The sequence below is a fragment of the Acromyrmex echinatior genome, chromosome 2 (assembly GCF_024713525.1).
Source record: "Acromyrmex echinatior isolate Ae372 chromosome 2, ASM2471352v2, whole genome shotgun sequence".
Taxonomy (NCBI): domain Eukaryota; kingdom Metazoa; phylum Arthropoda; class Insecta; order Hymenoptera; family Formicidae; genus Acromyrmex; species Acromyrmex echinatior.
Window position 1 is genome coordinate 9,764,413 of NC_141853.1, and position 26,751 is coordinate 9,791,163.

A 26,751-nucleotide genomic window follows, 5' to 3' on the forward strand; every position below is an offset into this window, starting at 1 on the left:
AAAATCGTTACATGTATATAAATGACGACATTTATAAACGCGTAATTAAGGAAAGGTGGAAACGCATTTGTGAGGGAAAGAGCGAGGGTGGGCGGAAGGAAAGGGGAAGGGGTGAGGGCTATCACGTTTGTGATAAGTCTTCCGAAATCGAGGAATCGGCTAAATTTTTCTGCATCGTCGGCGAGACGATTCGGACGCGAGTTTCGGCATCGATACTTTGCGAGCAGCACTGCGAGCTGCACTCCTTCTCCATCACTTCGCACGTGTATTTGTCGCGCATTTTGTTTAGATCAAATCACGAGAAGCTGGAGATCTGTTCTTTTCAGCTGCACATGCGAGAAACAAAATAAATACATATCGTTAGACAAAAGATAGGAAGGGGACAGGGAAGGGAAGGAAAAGAAGATGCAGATAAAGAGAACAGATCCGAAGTGCTAGGATCTTCAGTGTGCAAAACTGAAGGCGTTTGAAAAGATTTCAGCGAAGGTAGAAATTAGCAGTCCTATCTTGGTCAATATTCTCGTTAGTCACCTTCGATACAAACGGCTATTAAATATTATTATTATTATTATTATTATTATTATTTAATTATTAGCTATCCGCAATCCAATATTTATCAAAGATTCTTATAAAACCGTAGATCCAATCTCGATCGTTCTCCTACTGATTAGAAAAGGGATTGACTTATTTTTACTTATCAACTTTTTCTCTCATTGAATCTCTCATTATTAATTCATGGTTAACAGGCTATCGCTATTGTTATCAAATCTCAAGTATTAATTCTCAGTTCACAAAATACTTCAAGCACTCACACACCATCGGTTCGGCTTACATTCCTATGAAGAAACGTAGGTCTCGCGGGTGAGAAACGAGGCCACAGAAAAAGAATTATCCAAAATTTGATAGAATAAAGCAAATAATATATTATTTCATAAAAGAAATACAAAAATATAATGCTATAAATATGTTTTTGCGTTTTATTATGCTGAAGGTCGAACTATAAAATATAAAATATCGCAAAAACTAAACTAGCATGCTGAAAGAAATCGGCACACGAATATTTCTTGATTCGTGAACGAGGAAAATTGAGATCCCACGTTTTATTTTATCAGTCAAACGAAAGTTCGATCGTTATTATGCAATAAATTAACGATACCGCCATAACTGAGAGCCGCTTCTTGCGCGTTTCCTACATTTCTTCACGATTCACCGCCCGTAGATTCAGGGGTGCTCGCATAGTATTTAATCAAGGCTACGGGCAACAAACGAGATGTTCGAGGACGGGTGAAGCTCACAAAAAATGGTAACAAGCGATAAAGGAAGAGATGCGAATAAAAAAAGAAAGAGAAAAGAAGAAGAAAGGAAAGAAGCGCAAAAACGCAAAGAAAGCAAGGAGGTTTACAACACGCATCATCCCGATGCAACTGTACAACTATAATACATTCGTACATCAAGTCGATGCCATAAATAAAACGGGAAAAAGCAAGGGGTCCATTTTCGCCTACGTCTTTATCACAGGCTACGATAATTTAAGGATCTGTTATATTCGACGGGGGAGGCCGGCCGCCGTCGGGCCGTCCTCGGACAGCGAGAAAGGACAAGCGGAAATCTTAACGGACGTATCGTAGAAAAGTGATTTTTCTCCTCCTCTTTAGGCTTCGCGAAAGAGAAGACGCTCGATGGATACGCATACAGGGATGATGGTAATGACGACGACAATGATGATGATGATGATGATGATGATGATGATGATGATGATGATGTTGGTATTGATAACGTTGATGACGATGTTGATGACGTTGTTAACGTTGGTATTGTTGTTGATGTTGAGGTTGATGATGAATGACGCTGTGCGAAGGACGTGGAACGTGGTAATCTCGCAATCGCTACACGTACTCGTCATCGAGTACACATTTCTTCGAATATTTAATCGCTACATTCGTTTCTTTGTTATTGCTTAACCGTTACATCGTGGATGCGAGAATGCGACGAGGTGCGACCACAGTTGGAAGATTTGATGCAACAGTGACCCAGCTCATTAACAATTTATTTATTGAAATTTATTTATTTCTTGAAATTATTCAGTAACTTGACTGAGAGAGTGTTTAAAAGAGAATATTGTATTCGTTTTCAAAATAGAATTGAACGTTTGTTTGAATTGATAAAAATATGTAAATTAAATTATCAGACTGACATAAAAAATTCATGCTTCAAGCGTATAGAAGCTTTAATGAACTTTCATCCTTCATATCTCTTAAATAATTCAATTCTCAACTTGAATTTTTTTTGTGATTGATGTCTCATCATAAAATAGTATTTGGCATACAATTCTTTAATTCTCCTCCTCCTTCGATCATGAGATTTTTTTAAAGATGAGTTAAGTCACTGTCGCACTCTTCAATCGTCGCAATATAATCGTATAATTTGTGCTAAATTTCTGAATAAACGATAGTTATATAAGAAATAATCACAAAATTTTGAGAAACACTTTATACGAAACACGCATGGTAGATTTGTTGCACCAACGGCGAATTGACAAAAATTTTAGTTGGAAAATTACAATATTAAAATTACAATACATTTTCCGTAGATTGTGTTACCTCAATATAAAGGGAGTTCTAATAACGCGGAAAAGTGGAGACAATCTATTGACGCTAAGACAGATATATGCAATTGTTAAAGGATTAGACCAAAGTATCCTACAAAATTTCTTCATCTTATTTGCATGATATCGCGACCATATTTAGTCAGAAATGCAGTTATTTTGAAGAAGAAATGATTTGATATAAGTGTAGAAGGAAAACAATCGATTTTTTATTTAAAAAATAACAGACTTTGAAGATAATTTTACTTCAAAACTCATCAAAATTCAAGAAATTAACGAAATTATTTTATAAGCATGTTAAAGTGTACAACCACACAAAAGTATTTAGGCAAACTGGAAGAATATAAAAATGAATATTATAAATATAATTTTATTAATTTTATTATGCTAAATAATTAAAAATTATTTATTACTTGTATTAATAAAAATATACTTCGAAGATGAAAAATATTCTTTTTCATATCTTTATAACTTGTTTCAAAGAATTTTCTAAGTAAATGTAAAAAAAATGATTACGCCGCAAGGTAAATTAATTATTTGTACAATAATTTGATTTTATTCAGTCTTCTATTCTTTTCCTTTAATTTGATCAGTTTTCTAAAAAAAAGAATCTTCATTTTTTTAAGTAATTGGTCTAATTCTTTAAACAATTTAAACAATGAAATAGTTGGTGCAAATCGATCTAATTCATGGGAAAAATTTCCTAAGTGCTCTAACTCAATTATCTATTCGACACACGTAAAATAGACAACATGTAGAATAGATAAAGATAACTCTTAATATCGAAATCTCCCAAGCGAGCGTTCCTAACTCCGACATGCGCCATTTCGCTCATCGTCGTCGTCGACGTGAATAAGTCGCGTCGTTGACGTCTTTTTTTTGGCGCGACGTCTTTCGACGTCTTTCGAAATCCCACATGTGAAACATCGACGTCTTTCCCTACTTATTTTAAGAAACATTATACAATTACGTACGTACGAATGTATAAAATCTGTTTTTCTTTTTTTACGACTAAATGGGGAATGTACGATCCTTCTTTCTTCTTCCCGTCGCGCGCGTCCTCACGACGCGTCGATTATAGAAATATCGTTACAACGATTTCCTTACAAATACAGAGCGGCTGAGTTCGCGAGATGCACGTTTCTCACGAGGATCCGTATCGATAAAAAAAGATCTCTCTTTTTTTTATCTTTTTCTCTTACGAGACTCTTGACGAAGATTTCTCTCATGAATTTTATGGACTCGATTCGATTGAAACGCGTCTCTCGCGAGACTATAAAGTAACATCGACGTTCCTTACAGGAATGTTTGCGATTAATCTTCGGGTTATAAAAGTGTGTGTGTGTATATGTGTGTGTGTGTGTGTGTGTGTGTGTGTGTGTGTGTGTTATGTGTGCGCGCGCGAGTGTACTTTTCCTTTTTTCTTTTATTTATAATGGCTCCAACATTCAGAGGCGACATTTAAGTATCTCTCGGCAATACACTGCGATCGCGAACGCTCGCGGTCAGCTCTTAAACGACACGCTTACTTTCGAATGTTGAGCCGCCAAAAGGCATACATCTGCCGTTACGATCGTTAACATCGAATTTAAGTTATGGCACACCTACGAAAATGACCCGCTGGATCCGCGGATTCGTGTGAATTCAAAGCGAACAGCGAAAAAAATAAATTAACGTGTGCATGGCCGATTAAATATAAAAAGTTAGATGGTACTTCTCTTTCATTTAACTAAACGTCGGTCCTGAATCCCTTATGCGCGATAGTAGCGTGCTAATAAATACTTTCTGCGTTTTTTTTTTGCAAAGATACGAACGAAGAAACATCTGCTTCTTGCATAAAATGGACTTCTTTTACACTCGGAAAAAAAGTCTATGAATTTAATGTCTTGTCTTACAAACTTTGTATGTATCTTAAATCGTTAAAATTCTATGTACATATCCACTTTAAGAAATCTTAGTATTGTTCGTAGCTCTAAATATTTCTTAAGTTATTTCGATTCCACTTTTATGTGTGTCTGTATGAGCTGCGTGTACGAAATGCTTCTCATTTTTTTATTCTGTTTTCGCATACGCATGTTATCGCTATTTGTCAAGACATTGTGCAATTACATGTAACGCTTTTCGTGTTTCTTTTTTTCGTTTTTACTTTACCATTTTTTTTTTAGACGGAATGAATATACGGATTGTATCGTCGTTTCAGTTCGCTCAGTCCTGATACGCGGATAAAAACTGTTTAAAAATTCTTGCATGAGATAATCGACATCGATAGAAATGCAAAAGTAAATACACTTGAGAGGCGATTTGTGCATTGGCTAAAAAAGAAACACGCTAAAAATTCTGACATTTTTGATATCGTTGCTATGTAATATATAATATATAATATTCGACGATAAATCTCATTTTATATACGCTTCGTATCTTTCATAAATGTGGGCTTGACACACCCTCCTTTAAATACTAATAATAGTCTCTTTAACGAGACTACATTAATGTCGTTACTTTGCGCTCAGCACTTTCGTTCTTGGCAATGTGGACAAGAAGACACGAAGAAAGAGAACGGAAAAACGGAGCAAAAAAAAGCGAATAAAAAAGCAACATCGATCTTACTTTCTTAACTACATAAAGAGCTAATCACTATTATCAAATATCGAGTCGTACATCCCTAATACAATATCAATAAATACATCGCTCTGGATACATCCAACATGATACATGCACACTGTTTTATGACACATGGATTGACTCTTAATATTCTTGTATTATCTGATCTGCGCACGCGACGAATAACCATCATTTTAGGACCATCAATCGATCGATTCCACAAGGAAAAATCTTGCTTGTCGCACATTCCGGAAATGAACGAATGCGAATAATTTAAATAAACTTTGTTCGTCCACGTTACATCTACGTGGGATTTGTATTAGTTGTATTACGAGTGCTAAAGCGAAGTTTAATATTAATAACTAACAAACTATATTTTGAGACCAATCGTTTACGCCTGTATCGCAACTGTCGACAACGTATAAAAGAAATATTGGGTTATTTTACGAGGCAGGCGCGCTATTGCGAGGTCTCGGCTGGACGCGCCGCTTCTACCACCATTGTCCACAAGAAATACTGTAGTTTCGTATGGACGCTGAGAACTATGCACTGCACAGTTAAGTAACGCATTTCGTCACTACACCATCACAACAGCATCCTCACCACAGAACAGAAAGGGATACTGATCGATCATCGTCTGGACTACATCTTCCAGGTACGGCCTCATAGCTTCAAATCTGCCGAGGTCGTTGAACTCGATCGGTAGTAATGTAGGCCACCAGCAAATCGCTAAGTTCTTGCTGTCCATACTATTAAGTTTACAATTCTCCGCAACTCTGAAGACGTATAAATTTAAGTTATAGTACAAATTATAGAGATAAAGGAAGATACGATTAGAATGACTATGAAAAAAGATTTAACAATTATATCTTCATAATATTCACTTACTTCACGAAGTGCTGGAAGATAAATTTAAGAACGTCAAAGTTTACTGGATTTAACTTGTTGAGCATCATACGCAAGGCTAACAGTCTCCCGCTTCGGTCTGCAATCATTCCAAATTTTGGGATTTAATCTTAATTTAAGTCATACGACTATTATCTATAAAATAAAAGTACTAACCTTCCATGTTCATGCAAGTCGCCGACATAGGTTTGCTAATACCTCGTGCACCTGATATATTAGCATAACATGTGCTTAAAAATACTTTGATTTTTGTTAAAATAATTGTAATAAAAATTTAATGATATAATAAACATCCAAGAACTTTTAAAAACAATTAAAATCATTTTTAGAAAAATTGTTTAAATTTTTATGATCAAAATTAAACTTACCCGATATATCTTCCAATTCGCTCATGCGTTCTTTGTCAATAAGCGGTGGTAATCTCTTAGAAAAGAAGTCTTTCAGGGCTGTAGCGACAGCATTTACAGGAATATCCAAAGAATGTATGTCGACATTACCATCTACAAGTTAGAAAAAATGATAGATTCATGTTACTCATCATACAAAACATCATACATAAATTTGATTTAAGAAAAAAAATAAATAAAATAGAAAATATAAATAAGATAAAATTTTTAACAAATAATATACCTTCTTCGAACTTTTGGAAAAGTAATTCCACGTGTGCACGATTACCGGGCACCCTATATATCCCTTCCGAATCCAATCCCTCGTCTTCGATAAATCGAACGCACTTCTCGAGGAACAAAGGTATCCGATTCGTTTCGCTCTGCGCAAAATCCTCAATCAAAGGTTGCTGTGACTGACTCGAGATCGGTGTTCCCCCCGGGCCTTTGGTCTGTTTTATCTTTTCTTGTTTCTTCTTTTCTCTCTCTTTCTCCTTCTCCGCATGTTTCTTAAGTTTCTCCTCTTTTTGCCTTCTTTTCTCTAACTTTTCATCCTCCTTTGCCTTTTGTTTGTCTTTCTTTCTAGTTAATTTGTCGCTGTCCTTCGACTTATTCAATATACCGAACTAAAAAGCAAGCAATGCAAGTTAATTACATACGCATTCTGCAATATCGATTTATATTATATATGCTACAAACTTACACTGGGAGAATTAATTTCACGTGGCGAGGAAACGTCTAGACTTGATTCATCATCTGGAAATGCATTTTCACCTCTGTGTTTGGCTAAAATAATAAGTTTCATGCAAGTTAACGAAAGCATAAACACAGCAACTTAATAGAAAACATTAACAATAAAAAAAAAATCAAAACTTAATTAAGAAGCCTCGATTTAAGCGAAAATGTAATATGTTTTTTATATACATGTACAGATTGCCATTAAATTAGAAACTTTAGATTGTATTAAATAATTCATTAGAATTATATTAGAAAATGTTCTACACTGATTATATTTTATTATAAATTATATCAGTCATAAAATATCTTATAAGTCTCTCTATAACAACAAATATCCTCCTTAAATTAAAATTCACTAAGTTACTTACAAGAGGCGCTGAACATCTCCTGCGTCATATGTTTCATATTAAACGGATGTTGTAAGTATTGCTGTTGCAGAGAATTTCCGGAAAATCTTTTCCGCAGACTAGCTGCTGCGTATTTATATTGTTTCGATCTGGATCTCGAAGTATGTTCTGGATCGCTTGATTCGGAAGTATCAGGTGTTTCGCTAGATACTGGAAAGATAGAGATATTTCGTTAAATATCACTATTCACAAGATGTAAGAATTTATAATTGTATATATTTAAAAAAAAAACGATGAAAGAGAAAAAAAATTTTACCTCTCTCTGCGGGATCAACACGCCAATTCTTCTCGTCTTTCATGTTATAGTTGAGGCCAACATCCCCGCTACCCATACTGGCTAATGATGGTACTTTTGGTGTCGCGACTGGTATCGCAGTGCGTTTCTTGCGTATTCGTTTATGCGACGAAGGCTTTTTATTTCCTTTGCCCAAAATGTCCGTCGCTCTTTGTCTCTCCAAGGAACTCCACTCCGAGTCAGAATCGCTGTATGCTGTGTGTTTGTGTATGTGTTATGTACAATTATTCATAACTGTGTGTTATGTACAATTATTCATAATAATTATGAATAATTGTACATAAATTTAGCGTTCAAAAGATTTCTAACATAAGAAGATCTTACATGGCTGTCCCTTTTCACGTCGGTGACGCAACTTGGACTTATTGTTGCCGATAGAATCTTGCACCAAAGCGTACATATAATCGCCATCGTAAGCGGAGTACATGTTCGGAACAACGTCCTTCACCTGCGCGTATTCAGAACCGAGATCTACCAGTTCCGGAGTGGCGAGAGGAGCGTGACCCATTGTCAATTTCGGGCCGTGCTCGTCTTTCTCGCCAATCGTCATTCTAGCTATAACGTCCGTTACATTGGAAAAGTCCTTCAGATTAATTTTCCCGGGTTGTTTCAAGGTCTGACTGTTGCCTTTCGGCCGTGGCTTAGCCTGGGAGATATATCGTCGACCTGTCGTAAAAGCTCTGTGCGAGTAACTGTTAGTAACTCCGTCTTGGTGCATAAACGTGTCCTTTACCCAACCTATACAAAAAAAAAATTTATAACTCGACAAATATTGAAGAATCGCGTTGTGACATTGCACGATATAAGTTGCTTTTGTCTATTATACTGACCAGACAGTTTATTTGTGATATCTTCATTTTTCATTAAATCTCTCTCCCTCTCTTCTCGATAGAAATCAACCTGGCTGTAAATGTCACTGTCATCGCTTGGAGTGGCTCTGTGATCAGCGAATTGTTCAGTCAAACCGGTATCACCTAGATCACCGTCGGGCGTCAATTGTTCGTATGACTCGGAACCGCTTCTAAAAGTTACAGACATACTGCTTGACATTAGACTTGGGGTCACAAATATATTTAGATGATAATAGATCTGTATGCTCGGTTTGTTAGAGATAGTAAACCGCTTTTAGAATAGTTACCCGTCATCCGGTGTTTGAAGGTGATAGCTCTCATGTCGCGGTGGCGGCATTGGATGCAAAGCCGAATATTCTAGGGTGCCTTCTCCGCTGTCATTCAAATTCCCTGGTTCCTCCATGTTAAACGCCTGCTCGATCTCCGGTTTCTTCTCCCATACCACTTTGAAGAAGGGCGTGTAAAACGCGGCTGTACATTACAAAATTATGCGTTAGGAAATGAGTTTGTCAAATACTGGAGAAATAAAAACTGGAGTTTCTTACTTTTTTGTTGACAACTGGATGCGGAGGTCATGAAATGCGCCTCCAATTTATCCGCTATTGCGTTTCCCTCTGTGATAAGTAGGTGACTTAAGTCGTTACTGAAGAAAGCATTCGCACCGCCAGTATCAGTCACAGCCATTATTTGTATTGGCAAATTTGGTATATTGGTGGAAAAAGCACTATAAGACAAAAGAATATATGTAATAAAAAAATATCTGCAAAATAAAATATTAATTTTTTTAGATGCGTAAACGGCGTGTTACGAGTACATACTTTAGAGTCGCGAGAGAGGCTTTCCTCTTTGTGGAGTAGACGAGTATAAAACCATGTACTAATTCATCTCTAAATGCATTGGCTCCGTGAAAACTCGAGATAATGACTTCAACACGACGTTTACATTCTCCCAAAAACGTTTCCAAAACTATAGATCTATCTCCGCTGAGAAAGCAGCATTGATGATTGAGTAAAGGGCCGAGAACGTTCTCAACTGAATAAGGATCGCCGCAGAACATACACATTATTATTCTGAAATAAAACGTTAGATAAAATATATTCGCTTATATAAATTAACTAATTAAATGCAAACATTACGATTAATAATCGTAATATCAGGCTATCTACCTAATATCAGGCTCCAAACATTCAATGACGCTTTGATATATATTTAAAAAACCAGCTCTGTGATTTATAGATTGTATAAGTTGTTGCAAAGCGTCTTTTACCAATGAAGTTGGAAACCTTTTGTGTTTCTCCTGCTCCAGATCGTCTATGCAGACATCGATAAACGGACACTGCAAACTATGAAATCGATAAGATTATTAAACGCTCGACAAATTTTAATTTGTGATTAATGTAATTAACTGAGTTGTGTCCTGCACATTTCTTTTCTTTGAAATATTAAAAGCACTTGGCTAATAAAATAATAAATATATCTCTATCTTTATCTTTTTTTAATCTACATTAAAATATATGTAAGAATTACTTAATCAATTTTGTATGCTTATAAGAAAAATAAAAATTAATCCAGACCCAAATGACTTATTATGTGTAGTAAAGAACGAGAAAATTACTGTGTACTAAGGATTAATATACCTGTCGGCGAGATTTTGCCCCTCTTCTCTGAGCTTCATGGCCTCCATTTCATCAATACTAGCTTCTGGTATAAACATTATTACAATGGGCAATCCTTGAAATGGTAGTCTATCCTCTTGCTCTAGATTTGATAACAAGGTTTTCTCTAAAGAAGATCGAATGTATTCGAATGAATCTTCATTCGAATAGATACAAAAAGATCCTAGAACGAGAAAGACATATCCATTGTATGTAGATAATATTTTTGCAATATACAGAGATGCAATCAGGAGGATATTTACCATGTGGCATAAAATCGGAGGTAGTGAAGGAATTATGCGGCAGTCCGACATCGCCGTCTATGATGCGATATCCGAGAGTGTAGAGTTGACAATCTATTTCCACTTCGTCATCATCTGTTTGTGCCCTTATTTCGCGAGCAAACTCTTCGCTTAGCCCGTTACTTCCAAGTATAACTAAATTTAATTGATTGTTGTCCGACGTTAACTGCCACTGACTACTGTGATTCCATGAGGAAGGTCTGTTAGAACGTTTTCAGAGTTGTGTTATGAAATAATTCCATACTATATAATCATGCATGACGAAATATTAACTTCTTTACCTGTGTGCTTTCGTTCCGAGTATTCTTTCTATAAGTGCGTCCATGCAATTTGGATATGCAGGACAATGCTCCCTTATAGGACAATGTACAAATCCCAAATGTTGAAATAACATTAACTTTCTATCTTGATCTAATCTATCTAATGCTTTGTATCTATAAGCATAAAAATTGAAGTTGATTTATACAAAAAAATTTTTCCCGTATAATGTAGAATTAGAAGAAAAATTTATTTAAAAATATAATAAATCCAGTACATAACGTACCTAAAATCATCCAATAATGCGTCTGTAATTTCTTTTATATCATCTTGTGTAATAGTTCCCGATGGAGCTATACTCTTGAAATGATAAAATAGATCAGCATGTTCCAACAATAATTCCTGTAACGTATTATAGTACTGATTGCACATATTCTGTATGTAATATATAATACAATAATATGTTTTATTCCAAACGTCTTACTTGAAAATTGTGCTTTGCTTTTTCAATAATTTCTTTTTGATGCTGATCATAAATTTCTTGACAATCATGATGAGAAAGCTCCTCAAAGCATTCCCTACCCATAAATAAAACTCTAACTTCAGACAAATGTTTTCCAGGCGTAACATAACCAGTTTCCTCCAACAATTGTTTAAATTGTTTCTTCCACCTAATGAAAATTAATTATAATTGACAAAAAAGAATTTTTTAAAATAATAATTGAACATGTCACGAACATAACATTAAATGATTATAACAATATTAAAGTATGCTTTACCATTGTTTTTATTTTATTATAAAAGCCAGTTATATTTACGATAGAAATTAATAATTCACTGCAATATATGTGTGTGTGTGTGTGTGTGTGTGTGTGTGTGTGTGTGTGTGTGTGTGTGTGTGTGTGTGTAGATATGTATGTATGTATGTATGTATGTGTGTGTATATATATATATATATATACATAAATGTAATAAAGATATTTTATTTGATCTTAATTTTCTTAAATTATCTTTGTAATTCATGTATTATAAGTAAATTGACTTAATGGCTGAGACAAATATTGATTTCCGACCACAAATACCTTGAAAATCTATCGTTCTACATAATATATAAACCCACACTGTTACACAAATGTTAGCACAGTAAATATTACAGAATATTTCCGACTCAAATACATATAGTATTATATATCGTCAACAAAAAAAACAAATATTAGGTGTTGGAATTAATTCGTAGCGTTTTTTAATGAAAGAATGTTATTTATTTCACATGAGCATTAAAAAATACATTAATGAAAGTACTTCCCATCACTTGTAAAACGCTACGAATTAATTCCAACACCTAATAAAAAAAGCAGAAATTACCTTTTCGGAAGTCTGCACAAGAAACGCCACCCAGAATAAAGCAAAGCATTAGTAAATTGTATATGAATATTATTAGAATATTTTTAGATCATTAAATAAAATAATATATTAATTATTAATTAGTTACTCATCAGTTCTATATAGAATATATGTGGACTTGTTTCTACAATATTTATTTGTTAAAGAGACTGGATTCAGTTCTGTGTAAAAATAACTTACTCTAGTCGCCGTTGCTCTTGCTGTAAAGCATTTATATGATTTTTAAATACGGTTTCCGCTTCGGGAGTCTCCAGCACGTCATATGGAATTTTCGTGCCGTTGTTTTCTCCAAAATCACAATCGATCCACGGTATATCCTCGGGACATTCATAGAAATATTGATCAAAATCAGGATGTGTCTTTATGTACTGTTGCACCGCCGACCATTCTCTGCAAAACGGCATCTTAGTTATCAATTCGCAAAAGGTTTTGTAAGAGAAACCTATTATTCGTATTATCAACTTACTCATTAATTAAATTCGATATATCTGGACAAATTTCATGAAGTATATCCGGTAACATATCTAAGTAGCCCTGTATTTTTTTCGCTATCTGTTCGTCTTTCAATTTCTTAATATGCCTTCTAAATAATCTCTGCGTCGCTTCGATACCGAATAATTCTACAAAAGTAGAGAATTCTTTGAGTTGCGCTAATTTCTTCGATGCCTGCGACCACAAAGCGCGATAATCAGTTACATGTATCCGGATCAATCTCTGTAACGATTCCGTCGATGCATCCAAGAGTTCCTTCCTAGCTCTGGCTGCCTCCGCGAATGGTATCACTTTACTGCGCATTTTCGTCTTGTCAATTAACTGCGCCAGAATCATGAACGCCAAATCCACGTTGATGTTCTCGTGCGCCGAGGTTTCGACGATTAAAATCGATCCCTTGTATTCTTTGCGCATTATTAATTTCTCGGCCTCTTTGACAAACTGCTCATTCGCATCGTCGTTCTTAGTCGTTACCAGCACTATCGACTTTTTCGTCTTCATCAAATTATTCAAGATATTCGCCACAATCTCAACCTGCTTCTCTATTGCCCTATTCGGCACGAGACTCACATCAAATACGCACAAAAATCCGTCAATGTTCAATTTACCGTCAGGTAGAACTTTTTGTTCGTACTCTTTCTCTATACCCAGCTGATTTTTACAGATATACATGAGCTTCTCCGCGCTTGTAATCTTCGTAGCGGCGCATCTCTTCGCATATGGTTCCATTTTGCCGCCTTTAAACGGCTGAAACGACGCATCGTCTATAAATTCCGTATGCTCTATAACTTGAAACTGAAACTCCGTCCCGTCTTCTGCCATTTTCATCACCTCACCCCAGTACAGGAAGTGATCATTGTTTACCACACGTCCGCTGAAGTCAGACTGCAATAAAATGTTTGATCATCGAAACGTAAACACCTTAAACTAAAGGAATTATCGATACATTGCAGATATATCAATTTCTCCAAATTGATTAGTAAATAGAATTGTAAATCTTTTTACATAACTACAATACACACTAAACAATTAATTGTTCTATATTTTAACTATGTAAAAAAATTTTGCAAATTTGTACAGAGCTAATTCAGAGAAATTCATATATTTGTAATGTGTCGATAATTTCTTTTATTTAAAATCTCCATAATTGATTACGAAATGAGATGTAGAGACGTAAATACCTGCGATAATACTGAAATATGCTCAACATTGTAGTCATCGCTCATGGAACGCATAAAGCGATTACATAGACACGACTTGCCGACGCCGACCTGTCCCTTGTCCTTTTCCGTGCCGGAGAGCCCGACCACCGCGACGTTGATGCTCTTTGCATTGTCACTTTTTCTCGCCATGTTTAGCACGCGATGATATCGCTCGTAGCAAATGTCAAAATAAACTTTTTCCTTCTTTTTAAATAGCGTTGCTCAAGACATAGCGAAATGCTACCGAAAAAGTTGGCTACCAATGCAGATTTGTCTTTATACCTTTGGTCATATTCTACCCTTCAAATCTAGAGCTTTGCGTAGAAAATTGGTTCAATCTCCCTTTGGTAACATCTCTAAATGATTTGAATCACAATTCGCTTACTCGCAAAGATAAATCTTGGGTTTTGTACAAACATCTACGCGCGACTGATTCCCTCTAGATTTCTTATCCGTATGATTATCTCTACTCTATCGTCTTTTACGATAGAAAAACGCGATTAATAGTGTTACGTTATTAAATATAAATAACACAGAGCTTGAAAACCCTTAAACACTATCTATCGTTAAGCATAGCGTTTATAGTTTAGCACAGCTGTGAGCAATGGTTCTTTGGAATGGCACTGTGTATCTGAAAAAAAAATGAGAGAAACGTACACATTTAGAGAGTTTCCGTATCAATTGTCCTTTACAATCTATAGCAATTATTTTAATAGTCTCAGATTTACACATAATTTTTAAAAGTTTTCAATTATTTTTCATAACCTATAACAATTTTAGACATCGTTTCAAATTTACGTATAAGAGAAAGTTTCTCTATCAATCATCTTTCATAATTTATAGCAACTATTCTAGTATCTCTCTTGTCAACAGTTTTATTTAATATGTAGTAAACACAGTTTCAGATTTACGCATAAATTTAGAAAGTTTCTGTATCAATTATCCTTCATATCTTCATAATCTGTAACGACTTTAATACATCGTTTCAGACTTATGCATACATTTAGAGAGTTCCTTTATCAATCATCTTTCATAATCTCTAGCAGCTATTTTAGTACAGTCTCAGATTTACGTACAAATTTAGAAAGTTTCTTATCAATTATCCTTCATAATCTCCAACAACTACTTTGGTACACCGTTTAAACTCACGCATACATTTAGAGAGTTCTCTTGTAAATCATCTTTCCAAATTCACATTAACTACTCATACATCGTCTGACATTTACAATTTAGAGTCATAACTTTAGAAAATTTTCTTATTACAAATTTAGAGAGCTCTCTTATAAACAGTCTTATTTAATCTGCAATTACTTTAGTGTAAAATCCCAGGTTTACATAAATTTATAGAGATTCTCTTGTCAATCGTTTTTCATAATCCGTAGCAATTATTTTAATACATCTCATATTTATGTATACATTTAGAAAGTACCCTTACGAATTAGTTTTTATAATCTGTAACAATTATTTTAGTACATCGTTTTAGATGTATGCATAAATTTAGAAAGTTCTCTTGTCAATTATTTCATGATTCTCATAATTCTCAGCAATTTACTTTAATACTTCATCTAAAATTTATAAATTTAGAAAGCTCTCTTATACTCATTTTTACCAATGCAGTTTAATTTTAATCTCGATTCAAATAATTCTTCATCTTTTTCTGATTCTAAGAATTAGAAAAAAGAATAAGTTGAATCGAGATTAAATTTAATCTACATTAATAGAAACAAGCTTTGCAGTCTCAATAGTCCTCATATAATCTATTAATTCACATAATCTAGTAATTAGCAATTACTTTAGTATTAAATCTCAAATTTTACGTACAAATTTAAAGAGTTCACTTATTAATTCCCTAATCCACAGCAATTAATTTAATACATCATCTCAGATTTATGCTTAAGTTTAGAGTTGTCTTATCAATTATCTTTCATAATCTGTAATAACTACTTTAGTATAAAATCTTAAGTTTTACGTATACAAATTTAAAGAGTTCACTTACTAATTACCCTTTTCTAATTCAAAGCAATTATTTTAGCGCAGTGTCTCAGATTTGTGCACAAGTTTAGAGAGTTCTCTTATCAATTATCTTTCATAATCTGTAACAACTACTTTAGTATATCGTCTCAGATTTATGCTCCGCCGTAATGTACCTCTTAAAATACATCTATGAATCATACATTGCGCTGAAAGAGCTATTCACAATAGCTCGGTTTCATGCTAATTGCATCAATAGGCATCGACAATGGATACAATTGTGAGAAAACCAGATGTCCATTTATAATATAAGAATAAATCAGTTCTTTTCCAATCAATAGCAACAAATAAACCGCGATCGAAACTCTTCACTTCCGAGGAATCAAACGGTACGCGAAATATTCTCGATGTTCTGTTCCCTTCTGGATTACCACGTTCCGCTCTTTACTCGTCGAAATAAGAACTCCGTTTTTCCGTAGTTGCGGAATACGTTCGCGTGCGTTAGCCGGCTCTCGTTCTACCTGTACTTTTTCCCACACTTTTCGCAGGTTTGGAGTACGAAGCTGACTTACACTCGACGTCTGGTGGAAGCGAGAGAGAAAACGAGCGGGGTGCAGAGAGTGCAATTAGGACGAACGAATTTAATAGATTTCTTCATCCCACGTTCATGTTTTATCACACCTTTTAATCTCGGTTTAACTTTTTTTCACTTTTTTTCATCTCTCTCTCTCTTCAACTAAAAAAATTAGAAAAAGGATAAATCAAATCGAAGGTAAAAATCAACATTGGTAAAAATGGACGTCAGTGTATCACGTTACACTTTCCGCATTCTGAAACGGGACAAGTAGACTCTCTCCCTCGGCACTTGGAAAAGAGAAAGAGAGGGAGAGAGCAAAAACTGATGGAAAGTGCAACTAAAGAAAGACGTCTCTGATGAAAGCGTGCGAAAGTTCCGTGCGCGATCTGGCAGGTTCTTTCTTTTTAAATCGCGTTGTGCCCGTTTCATTAATGTAGATTAACTTTAATCTCACTTCTCTTTCATCAGTCCAACTTTAACCCCTAATTCTTAGAATTAGAAAAAGATAAAGAATTAATTGAATCGAGATTAAATTAAACTGCACTAGAAATGGGCATTACGCCGCTTTTTTTGCGCCCCACGTGAAGAGGAGGAGCGCGCGATCCCAGCGTCGGAGGGGAGGGGGGAGGGGGAGGGGTGGAAGACAAGAGCACCACATCGGTCATCTTCTCGGCACGGGTACCAGTAACTCGACTTCGGGGTAGCAAGGGGGACTGAGAGACTCCGAGTGCGTAGGAGGGTGCAAATGGAAACGAACGAATCCTCTGTCCGCGAGATCTCGCAGTTGCAACCGACGATTCTCGTCTACTCCAGCGTGTCTCAATGACAGATTTCAGATCGATATACACTGTATACAACTGACGACGACGATGACGAAGTTACCGTCTCTCCCCCGAGGACATCATTCGGGAGGGGGAAGGGAAGCGACGAGGTAGAAGACGCAAGACGCTCGCCGTTTCCGTCGTCGTCGTCGTCGTCGTCATTGTTGTCGCTGCGTTTCGCAGGATGTAAAACACGACGAAGTGAGGACACGATGAGGGCTACCTGAGTAATAAGGGGGAAGCGCACAAGGGCTGTCTCCTCAGGGGGGGGCGCTGACTCGATCCACCGTCAACGGAACCCGGCCGTACAGGCGCGTGGTCGCACTCGTCGTCGTTGTAGTTATCGTCGTCGCCGGGATCCTGAGGACGATCTCGCTCCTTGGCGACTGTATATCGTCCGGCTCGGTGCGACTCGGCGCAGCGCGGCACGACACGACAAGACACGGAGTTTGACGTTGCGACGTGACGTTACTTTCACCGTTGACACGACCCGCGACCTCGAAACGTCGCTACCACTAGGCACGCGCGGCACCGCGACGCATCGACGCAGCGACACGGCTGTGCACGTCTCCCCGAGACTCCCGAGAGCGGCGCGAAATCCCAGGTGTGTAAATAACTTCACGTCAAACACCGAGTGTCGCCCCGTAGAGGAGCCATCTTGCTGGGTGGGCACGCATCGGCGGCCGCCGATGTTTTCCGCCTGGGCAGTACGGTCGTCAGTGGTCAAGCCTGGATACATTTTAGGGGGCATTCCTCCCTCCCCTCTTCCCCTTTACCCCGGAAGTAGAAAAGAGAAGGTGAAATATTATCACCTAGTTATCAATAAATAATTTATAATATAATTAATAGTAATTTTGTAAGTAATTTTCTTTAAGTTATAAATAATAATAATTCTGTATTACCGTCATCTATATATTTTAATTATTGGAATATATTACATTTTGTTTACAGTATTTATTGTATTGTCTAATCCAAAATATAAATCTCAAATAATTCGGAGTGTAAAATGAAAAATATGTTGGTTTGAATATTTTATTCACTAATAAAATTAAATTTCCAAAATAATTATTTATTATCATTATGTTAGAAATTATATATATATATATATATATATATATATACTAAGTTAATAAATATGTTTATTAAAGTCAGTATTAAAAGTTAATATTTATATTTAACAATTTTACAGTTTGAGTAACATTTATTCTAATTATTTTTCAAGTGCAATGTAGAAAAATCTATTATCTTTACATAATTTTTTCGTTAAAAAAATTAATGTAATACGTCCTTAATTGTAAAACCGAATTTAGTCGAAGTAGCCTAAAATATTGACCGCAGCGATGCACAAGATGAGACGCGGGGGCACCGTGAACGTAGCTACGAACCTGAACGCGCGCAGTCGCACGAAGTGCCGTCTGGCGGCCGATTCGGGTGATGTCGCGCGTGCCGTGCATTCGAAAAATGGCCGACAGCGGGGATGGTGTGAACAGTACGTCGTCCGGGAAAGAAGCGAGAGGCACGCTTTCCGATGGCCCGGTCACCGATCCAGCATCCAGTATGAAGGTAAATCGAGCCGGTCTTCAATCTAACTTAAAATCTTGTGCTGTCCCACACGCTCCGAGCGACGTTCGCGTCAATTTGACAGCTGTATGCCACAACTGTCGTATTTGCCGCCGTTCTCACGACAAAGTCGATCGGTGAACAAGGCTAGAACGCGCGTTTAACACCATCGTCGACAATTAATTTCTGCATCGAATATCGCCCTGCAAAAATGAAAAATTTCTATGTTCGTCTCTTTTTCTCCCTCTTATTTACGTTGGTTTCTTCGTATTTTTCTTTCATTCTCTGTCTCTGTCTCTCTCTCTTTCTCTCTCTCTCTCTTCCCCTGTGTGTCTCCTCTTTTTCTTCTACCCTGTTCGTCTCTGTCATTCTCATTATCAGCTCCTCACCTGTATTTCTTTCGTCTCGCCCAATCCTTTGAAGTCTTGTGACCACATGTGGCTCTTACGTAATTGGACACATGGCATTAATTGTCATCTCGTTCATTGATGAATGGGCGTTGGTTAAGAGCTGTCTATATTTGCCTATCCGGGATATTTGGCAGCTGTGGTTGGAAGAAATTTCCTCTTACTCCTTTTCATATTTTTTTTATTTTTATTTATTTAATAAATTATTGGATTGAATCACTTAAGGACACTTAATTAATTTTATCTAGGACAAAAATAAACAATGATCTAACAGAAGCTTGCTTAATATGCAAGAACATGATCGAACCTATTCAGGGTTATTCGATCTTAATGCACCAGAATAACACTCTATGTTCTCTTTCTCTAGGCAAAATATCTTTAACAGTTGTTCCAGGCACATGTAACAAATTGTTATTATCTTTTCCACTAATTGAAGAAATATATAGAGAGAAAGAGCAACTCTTGAGAAGTGAATGCATGCGGTTATGGATAGTGCCCATGACTTGGCATTTACTGTGCTTATATTATTTTACACATATAGAGCATTATTCACACAGTAGTCCGTAGGTTCGGTACCAATCACTCATGCATCGCTCGTAAGCCTAGATACACCATTTAGGCGTGGCACAATCAGCACCACGTGAATTGTATCGAGTGCAAACAAAATGATCGACGAATAATTAATGGGGATAGCATAATTCATGAAACAGCTTCTAATTGTTCAAATTGTCTGAGTATGTTCCAACTGATCCGATGTACAAAATTGTAAATAGAAAAAATTTAGAAACAAATGTTTTATCTAATTCTCTATAAGGATGATTCAAAAGTTTATTGTCAAAGTTAAAAAGTGTACAGAGAGATTGAAATAGAATAATTTTCTAATGATTATTTCATTGATGCGTTGTTTGAGTCTCCTTCAAAAATTATATTAGATAAGATAAGAGATGAGTTGAACTTTTTTGCTTGATTTTTCCAGTTTTTTCTTATAGGAAGAAAAGAAAGAAATATGAACTGTGCAAGAAGTTCAGTTTAAAAGAACAGATTTATAAATTCAAGATTATTTTGGATAACATGGATTTGTGTGAAAGTTATTTTATTCTTCTATATGTTCCTTAACTTTGATAGTAATCTTTTAATTCACTCTGTACATTCATAGAGTACTTTATAATTTTCATCTCATAATGATCAATCATTATGCTGATTTGTGATTTGTGAAATCGTTTTACTCGATATAAAAGAATTGTGCAAGATACGGAAATAAAATGCGAAGAATTGAGTGCTGTCGTAAAAATATCTTACGCACAAGTATGAAAATCTTTGGGAGCTTTGTACCAAACTACGGACTGTATTGCGGACACTTTGATGCATTTGAATGATGAAATGGTGGTTGTTGTGATTTCAGAGCCTAGAGGCATCAAATAATGCCTTTCACGGCGCGAGAACAAAATTAGTAAGTAAGAATATATATGTGTATAAAAAACACACAGTAAATCTGTACTCCTAATGCCATAGAATGATCCTTGCTATTTCCTTGCAGGGCTGCCTTAACTTTTCCGCCATATAAATGTGTGTGCTGATCAGATTTGCCGTTCTCGCTTATCGATTAGATAACACAGACTAATGGGACGATTAGCAAACGTAATTAGAGCTTCTCTTGCTTTATCATTATTTTTCGCTCCAAGAGAGCAAATAATCCTACTTGAGACATTGTTGAAATTTCATCATGCATAATGACGTGAAGAGATAAAGTAATATTTTTTTAACAGATTAATCGTCTTTATTGATCTGTGCACATTCAGCACAACAAACTAGCTTCATGCGCACTCTTTCAGTTTGTAATTTCTCTCAATGCATTTCGCAGCCCCTTAGAAAAGAGACTCGTTCGTGACCTATTGAACTTGACTGTACTTTTCAAATTCTAGGATTCCAAGTCTGGAGCATTGAAGAAATCCAGTCGCTATCGAAGCCGCTCTTTGTCAGCTAGCAGCACCGACAGTTACAGTTCTGGTACGAATGATCTAGACATGTAGCAAAATATTATAATTGTAGAACTCTGTGTTTTGCTTGTCAAAGGAAGAAACATTTTGTAGCTTACTTCTGTATTAATATCATATTATCCTCTTCTAACATCAGTTTGTACTTTAATCGCAAGCACCAACGTTTAAAACGTTACATATGTATCGCTCATAGATTTTATCATCATAATTGTTTAGAATTAGCAATCGTCCTAATAACACGGACTTAGCAATTGCATTAGTCACTACGTTAGGATAATCTGCATCTGCACCTCAATGTGGTACTAATAATCGACGTTTTTCGGCACTTGGCGCTACCTTAGCCTCTTATACAGGAAGTTCGTCCGACGAGGATGACGTCTCACCGCGCGAGAAGATCCAGAAGACAGAGAAGGGCTTCACAGATTTCTGCGTGCGTAACATCAATCAGCAAGCCTTCGGCCGCAGAGAGATCGAGATCGCCGAACAGGAGATGCCGGGAATCATGGCATTGCGGAAACGCGCGGGGGACGATAAGGTATACGTCTCAAAGCATCGCTTTCTCTTTGATAACAACAAAGATCGTTAACGCTTGGATACTTTTTAAGGAGAATAAAAATTCAGTTTTTAGATAAATTCTCGTTCGATTGCGAGAGAAAGAGAAAAAAAATCTGACTAATATCTTTACATAGCCGTTGAAAAACGCCAAGATTGTGGGATGCACTCATATCAACGCGCAGACCGCCGTTCTGATTGAAACACTGGTGGAACTCGGCGCGCAAGTGCGATGGGCGGCGTGCAACATTTATTCCACACAGAACGAGGTAGCCGCGGCGTTGGCGTACGCCGGGTACCCGGTGTTTGCGTGGCGTGGCGAAACCGAGGAGGATTTCTGGTGGTGCATCGATAAATGCGTGGCGGCTGAAAATTGGCAGCCTAATATGATATTGGACGACGGCGGTGATGCTACTCACTTGATGCTCAAGAAATACAACGCCATGTTCAAAATGATTCAAGGTTTTATCCTATTCTATGCCTGGTGTTAACATTACAATTTATTGTAGCTTGTACGTTAGAGAAGATTCTTGACATCAGAAAGTCATAATTTAATAACAGTAATGATTAACAAAAATTAATATTCACTCGACCATAAATAATTCTCTTGATGTCTGATTTATGGATGAGTAAAATATTAGAAATATCTTTTATGAATATATTCTTTCAGGAATTGTCGAGGAGAGTGTCACAGGTGTACATAGATTATATCAGTTGTCAAAAGCAGGAAAATTGTCTGTTCCCGCGATGAATGTGAATGATAGTGTAACTAAAACGAAATTCGATAATCTCTATAGTTGCCGCGAGAGCATCATTGATAGGTGAGTTTATGTATATCGCCTTACTAAGGAGATCTCGAATGAGTTTAATCTAAATTTGATGCTTATTAGTTTTCAGCACTTATCGAATTTATTGCTTATAGTTTGAAAAGATCCACTGACATCATGTTTGGAGGGAAGCAAGTTGTGATATGCGGTTATGGAGAAGTCGGGAAGGGATGCTGTCAAGCTCTCAAAGGCTTAGGCTGCATCGTATATATTACCGAGATCGATCCCATATGCGCCTTGCAGGCCAGGTAAGGCGCGCTTGCCGAGCGATTAATTTCCACAACCAGATCGTTCGCTGAGTCGGATAGAAATCCTATACATATGTGTTGTCGCATTACAGCATGGACGGCTTCAGAGTGATGAAGCTCAATGAAGTCATTCGAAATGTAGACATTGTTATTACAGCGACGGGCAATAAAAATGTGGTCACGCGCGAGCACATGGACAAGATGAAGAATGGATGCGTCGTGTGCAACATGGGCCATAGCAACACGGAGATAGACGTCGTATGTCCCAATTTATCTTCTTTACCCGCGCGGTGTGCGATTACGCGACGGACAATTATAGCAATCCGATTTGCGAGCGATTGATTTGATATGATTTGCGCAAAGGAAGACTGAGGATTAAATCTCCTTAAATATTATTTTTAATAGAACAGTTTACGCACGCCCGATTTGACTTGGGAAAAAGTCAGATCGCAAGTGGACCATGTTATTTGGCCGGACGGTAAGCGCATCGTTCTGCTGGCAGAAGGTCGTTTAGTGAATCTGTCATGCTCGAGTATTCCATCCTTTGTGGTATCGATTACTGCCGCTACACAAGCGTTAGCCCTCATCGAACTGTTTAACGCGCCACCAGGACGATACAAGAGCGACGTTTATTTGCTGCCGAAGAAAATGGGTAAGTACACCTATAAATGCTAAAATGCAACCGTTTCTTTATATCATATACGTTAAGTGAAAAACGAAGGTTCATTGTTTCAAAGCAATTTTTATTCATTAAAATAATTAATTAATTTGAAATAATTAAAATAATTATGATTCTGATTTTATATTATTCTTTTCCTTATTTAGAACACTTTTTTAAGATACTTAATTTTTTATATTCAAGTATATCGTAAGACGATAAAAGTATGATATCGTAATGTTGATTTGTAGATGAATACGTAGCGTCACTACATTTACCTACTTTCGACGCACATCTGACGGAATTGACGGATGAACAAGCAAAGTATATGGGTCTTAATAAAGCGGGTCCGTTCAAGCCTAATTACTATCGGTTAGTATCAAGCTTCGGATTCTGGCACGAGTGTGACTGAGCAATCGTGTGTGTTTGTCTACCTGTGTTACCCACCTACTGTGGATCTGTTTCAGCTACTAAAAAACCATTGGACGAGTAATGTGGCATTGACTAGCACGTGCGACACTCACTCAGCATTACACACTTTCACAGTATTAAAAAAAAAAAAAGAAAAAACGAGCCACCCTTCCTTGACTTTGTGCCGAAGCTGGCTTTCTTTTTTCCACTGACATCTCTTTCGTAAAATCAATAAGAGACTTTTATTTATGGTTCAACCTTCGTAGAGAGATCCGCGCGACGTGATTCCGCTATGTTATCGCTAATCATCCGCAAGGAATGCGTTAATAATGTTATACTGAACACACTGATCCAACAAGTTACCCAATAATCGATATTAGAAACCACTACCAGGGCTGGACAAAATGCACTTGAGAAAACAAAAGTTCATTGTTTTTTGAACAACATATCAAAGACGTTTTTATTTTCTCTAACACGTGTACTTCTGTCTAGTCCTGGAATTTACATAACTGAATTTACATCCAACTAACTCTTGTAACAGTTTCTTTGTTAAAAATGCGCGAGTGTAGAACCTGCATTTGTCAAGTTAAACAAAGAGAGAAAGAGGAAAAAGAGAAGCTTTCTCTGAAAAGTTGCCAGATTGTACACGCCAGTAAACCCACATATGAAAAACCGTTGGTTGAATACTGTTGTAGATATAAATATAAAATGCGAGTCATGTATAGTTTGCAAACCGAAGAGGTAATTGAAATTGTATCTGTCCATTAGTTACTACCTGCAGTAAGTTATAGCATTATAGTTTGTAAATGATGCAAACATTTTAATATAGTAACGTGAAACTTATATACGTATGATATCTGTATAATGGATTTGCACAGGGTTTAAAAGAAAGACCGAGAGCATTAAAAGTTAAACAAGAGTATATTGTTTGACCAGTTCAATGCTTCCTTTCAGTCGAAAATTTTTTCACAGTTATAACATTGCGCCTTTCAATTTTTCTTTTAACGTCCCGCGCGAACGTTACACACAAATTCACATACGTATACAAGTTTGACGATTTCTTAGCGCGTGCAGATGATGCATGTTAGTCAATGATATTGTTATGTCCTTATAGTAACGAAAATTGTATGCGCGACGCGTTGCCCGCCATGAACGATGCATCATCCGCGACTATTTATACATCAGCCGTTTTCCGCAATTTCTGCGGAAATCAGCCGCGTTTCGCAGGCGACTAATGCAAAACTCGTGTACATAATTATTTAAGGAGGGAGGACCGACACACGAATTAAGACGATAAGCTCTATCGTGGATTACAGCCTGTTAATTTCTGGTTATCATTGTTACTCCCCCGTGCATGGCACGAGGAATGATTTGCGTATCCATACGTTTAGGAACAAAATAAACGCCTATCATTTAGAGAATTGATCTTTCAAATTATTCTTTTTTCAAACCATCCTCATCCTCTTAATAACGGTTGCGAGCTGAAACCGCTTCGCGTCGGTCCGCATTACGAGTTAAAACCGCTTCGCGTCAGTCCGTATTATCGACAACGTTAACCGAAAGCACAAGACACATATTGAATTTCATATTGCGTAAGAACGTGTCTCGATTCGTTGCAGTCCGTTCCAATAAAAATTCTCGAAACGAATCAGGGCGTGACTCGATTTCGCATCAGGATGGATCAACATCACCAGAAAAGCAATTAAAATAGGCTTGTTACGGAAATATTCGCAAACTGATGTTTAGTTTAGAGATGATGTGATCTGTGAACGGATAAGTGCATTCCACGTCTCCGTTATGAAACGAGAGAATAAATTGGGAAACAAAGTCGCGTGGCAAAACATAAATAAGCGTAGGTGAGAATAAGTTTAGGACAGAGAAAATCAATAACGACAATGTTCCTAGTTGACACCAGAGTTTTCGTTAAATAAATATATAGCGATATATATAGCTAGAATTTGTGGACTGTTTGAGCGATGACCCAATGATGCGTTCTCTGATCTGATGTTTTCCATTTTGGACATGATGAAAAATCTATGCGAAACAGGAAGCATTATTTTATCTCCATTGCTTCGGAGATTCTTATTAGCGTACAACTCGTACAACACAAACAACTTATATCGACTCGTGAAAACCGCTGCCATTCATTCCAGCAAGAAGTATGTTGCATATGCATTATATGCATACATATGTATATAAAGTTATATGTATATTAGTCAGAATTAAAATATATATTAATTATGAAACATATTATATAATTACAAATATATTAACACGTTACATTAATTTTTATATCCTTATCGTTATATATTAATATGATCGAATTTTCTTTTTCGTAAATATAATGATAAAATAATATATATGATTGTGTATATAATTAAATAAAACTTTATATCTCTGATATTCATTTTTACGTTGTTATTTAACTAATTATGTTATTCAAAATTTTACATTAAATATTTATTTTCTGTAAGCATTTAAAAAAATTTCGAAAACGTTGATCATAAATGATCAATATTGCAGTCAACGTGTTAATTATGTATAAATATATACTATTGTTTATAATCATTTGAACGACACATTTTATGTTTCGGTCCGATTTTAAAAGTTAAACAAATAT

The 26,751-nt window shown here is 36.3% G+C and overlaps 2 protein-coding genes across 10 annotated transcripts; one reads left to right on the forward strand and one right to left on the reverse strand.

Moving 5' to 3' along the window:
- Positions 1–898: 898 nt before the first annotated feature.
- On the reverse strand, positions 899–18,105 carry RhoGAPp190 (Rho GTPase-activating protein 190). 4 transcript variants are annotated; one of them, XM_011059445.2, is made up of 24 exons: positions 17,695–18,105; positions 14,082–14,733; positions 12,875–13,785; positions 12,589–12,798; positions 12,370–12,381; positions 11,489–11,675; positions 11,291–11,406; positions 11,028–11,180; positions 10,708–10,925; positions 10,427–10,628; positions 9,956–10,132; positions 9,608–9,859; positions 9,335–9,513; positions 9,077–9,260; positions 8,769–8,977; positions 8,263–8,676; positions 7,900–8,133; positions 7,605–7,793; positions 7,202–7,284; positions 6,743–7,124; positions 6,481–6,612; positions 6,269–6,319; positions 6,095–6,191; positions 899–5,982 (listed from the first exon to the last, which is right to left on the reverse strand). In XM_011059445.2, the coding sequence occupies exons 2-24, from the start codon at positions 14,250–14,252 to the stop codon at positions 5,784–5,786; spliced, it is 4,962 nt and encodes a 1,653-aa protein (XP_011057747.1). In that variant the 5' UTR covers positions 14,253–14,733; positions 17,695–18,105; the 3' UTR covers positions 899–5,783. The 4 variants fall into 4 exon arrangements, with proteins under 4 accessions (XP_011057747.1, XP_011057746.1, XP_011057745.1 ...); XM_011059444.2 differs by having other exon boundaries at positions 8,769–8,959; positions 10,708–10,946; XM_011059443.2 differs by having other exon boundaries at positions 10,708–10,946.
- Positions 18,106–18,860: 755 nt separating this feature from the next.
- Positions 18,861–25,552, forward strand: LOC105148013 (adenosylhomocysteinase-like 1). 6 transcript variants are annotated; one of them, XM_087402556.1, is made up of 12 exons: positions 18,866–19,034; positions 20,841–20,888; positions 20,976–21,076; positions 21,361–21,445; positions 21,777–21,970; positions 22,125–22,449; positions 22,658–22,808; positions 22,910–23,062; positions 23,155–23,320; positions 23,468–23,714; positions 23,972–24,092; positions 24,188–25,552. In XM_087402556.1, the coding sequence occupies exons 3-12, from the start codon at positions 21,059–21,061 to the stop codon at positions 24,192–24,194; spliced, it is 1,467 nt and encodes a 488-aa protein (XP_087258682.1). In that variant the 5' UTR covers positions 18,866–19,034; positions 20,841–20,888; positions 20,976–21,058; the 3' UTR covers positions 24,195–25,552. The 6 variants fall into 6 exon arrangements, with proteins under 6 accessions (XP_011057750.1, XP_087258681.1, XP_011057748.1 ...); XM_087402557.1 differs by having other exon boundaries at positions 21,789–21,970; XM_011059446.2 differs by lacking the exon at positions 20,976–21,076 and having other exon boundaries at positions 18,863–19,034.
- Positions 25,553–26,751: the final 1,199 nt, after the last annotated feature.

Coding starts and splice junctions, on each gene's coding strand:
- RhoGAPp190 (XM_011059443.2), bottom strand. CDS start 14,252: ATGGCGAGAAAAAGTGACAATGCAAAGAGCATCAACGTCGCGGTGGTC. Junction 11,181..11,290: donor GCATTATTGGATGATTTTAG/GTACGTTATGTA, acceptor TTATGCTTATAG/ATACAAAGCATTAGATAGAT. Junction 7,794..7,899: donor TGTTGATCCCGCAGAGAGAG/GTAAAATTTTTT, acceptor CTATCTTTCCAG/TATCTAGCGAAACACCTGAT.
- LOC105148013 (XM_011059446.2), top strand. CDS start 18,906: ATGTCGCGCGTGCCGTGCATTCGAAAAATGGCCGACAGCGGGGATGGT. Junction 23,063..23,154: donor ATATGCGCCTTGCAGGCCAG/GTAAGGCGCGCT, acceptor GTCGCATTACAG/CATGGACGGCTTCAGAGTGA. Junction 23,321..23,467: donor GCAACACGGAGATAGACGTC/GTATGTCCCAAT, acceptor TATTTTTAATAG/AACAGTTTACGCACGCCCGA.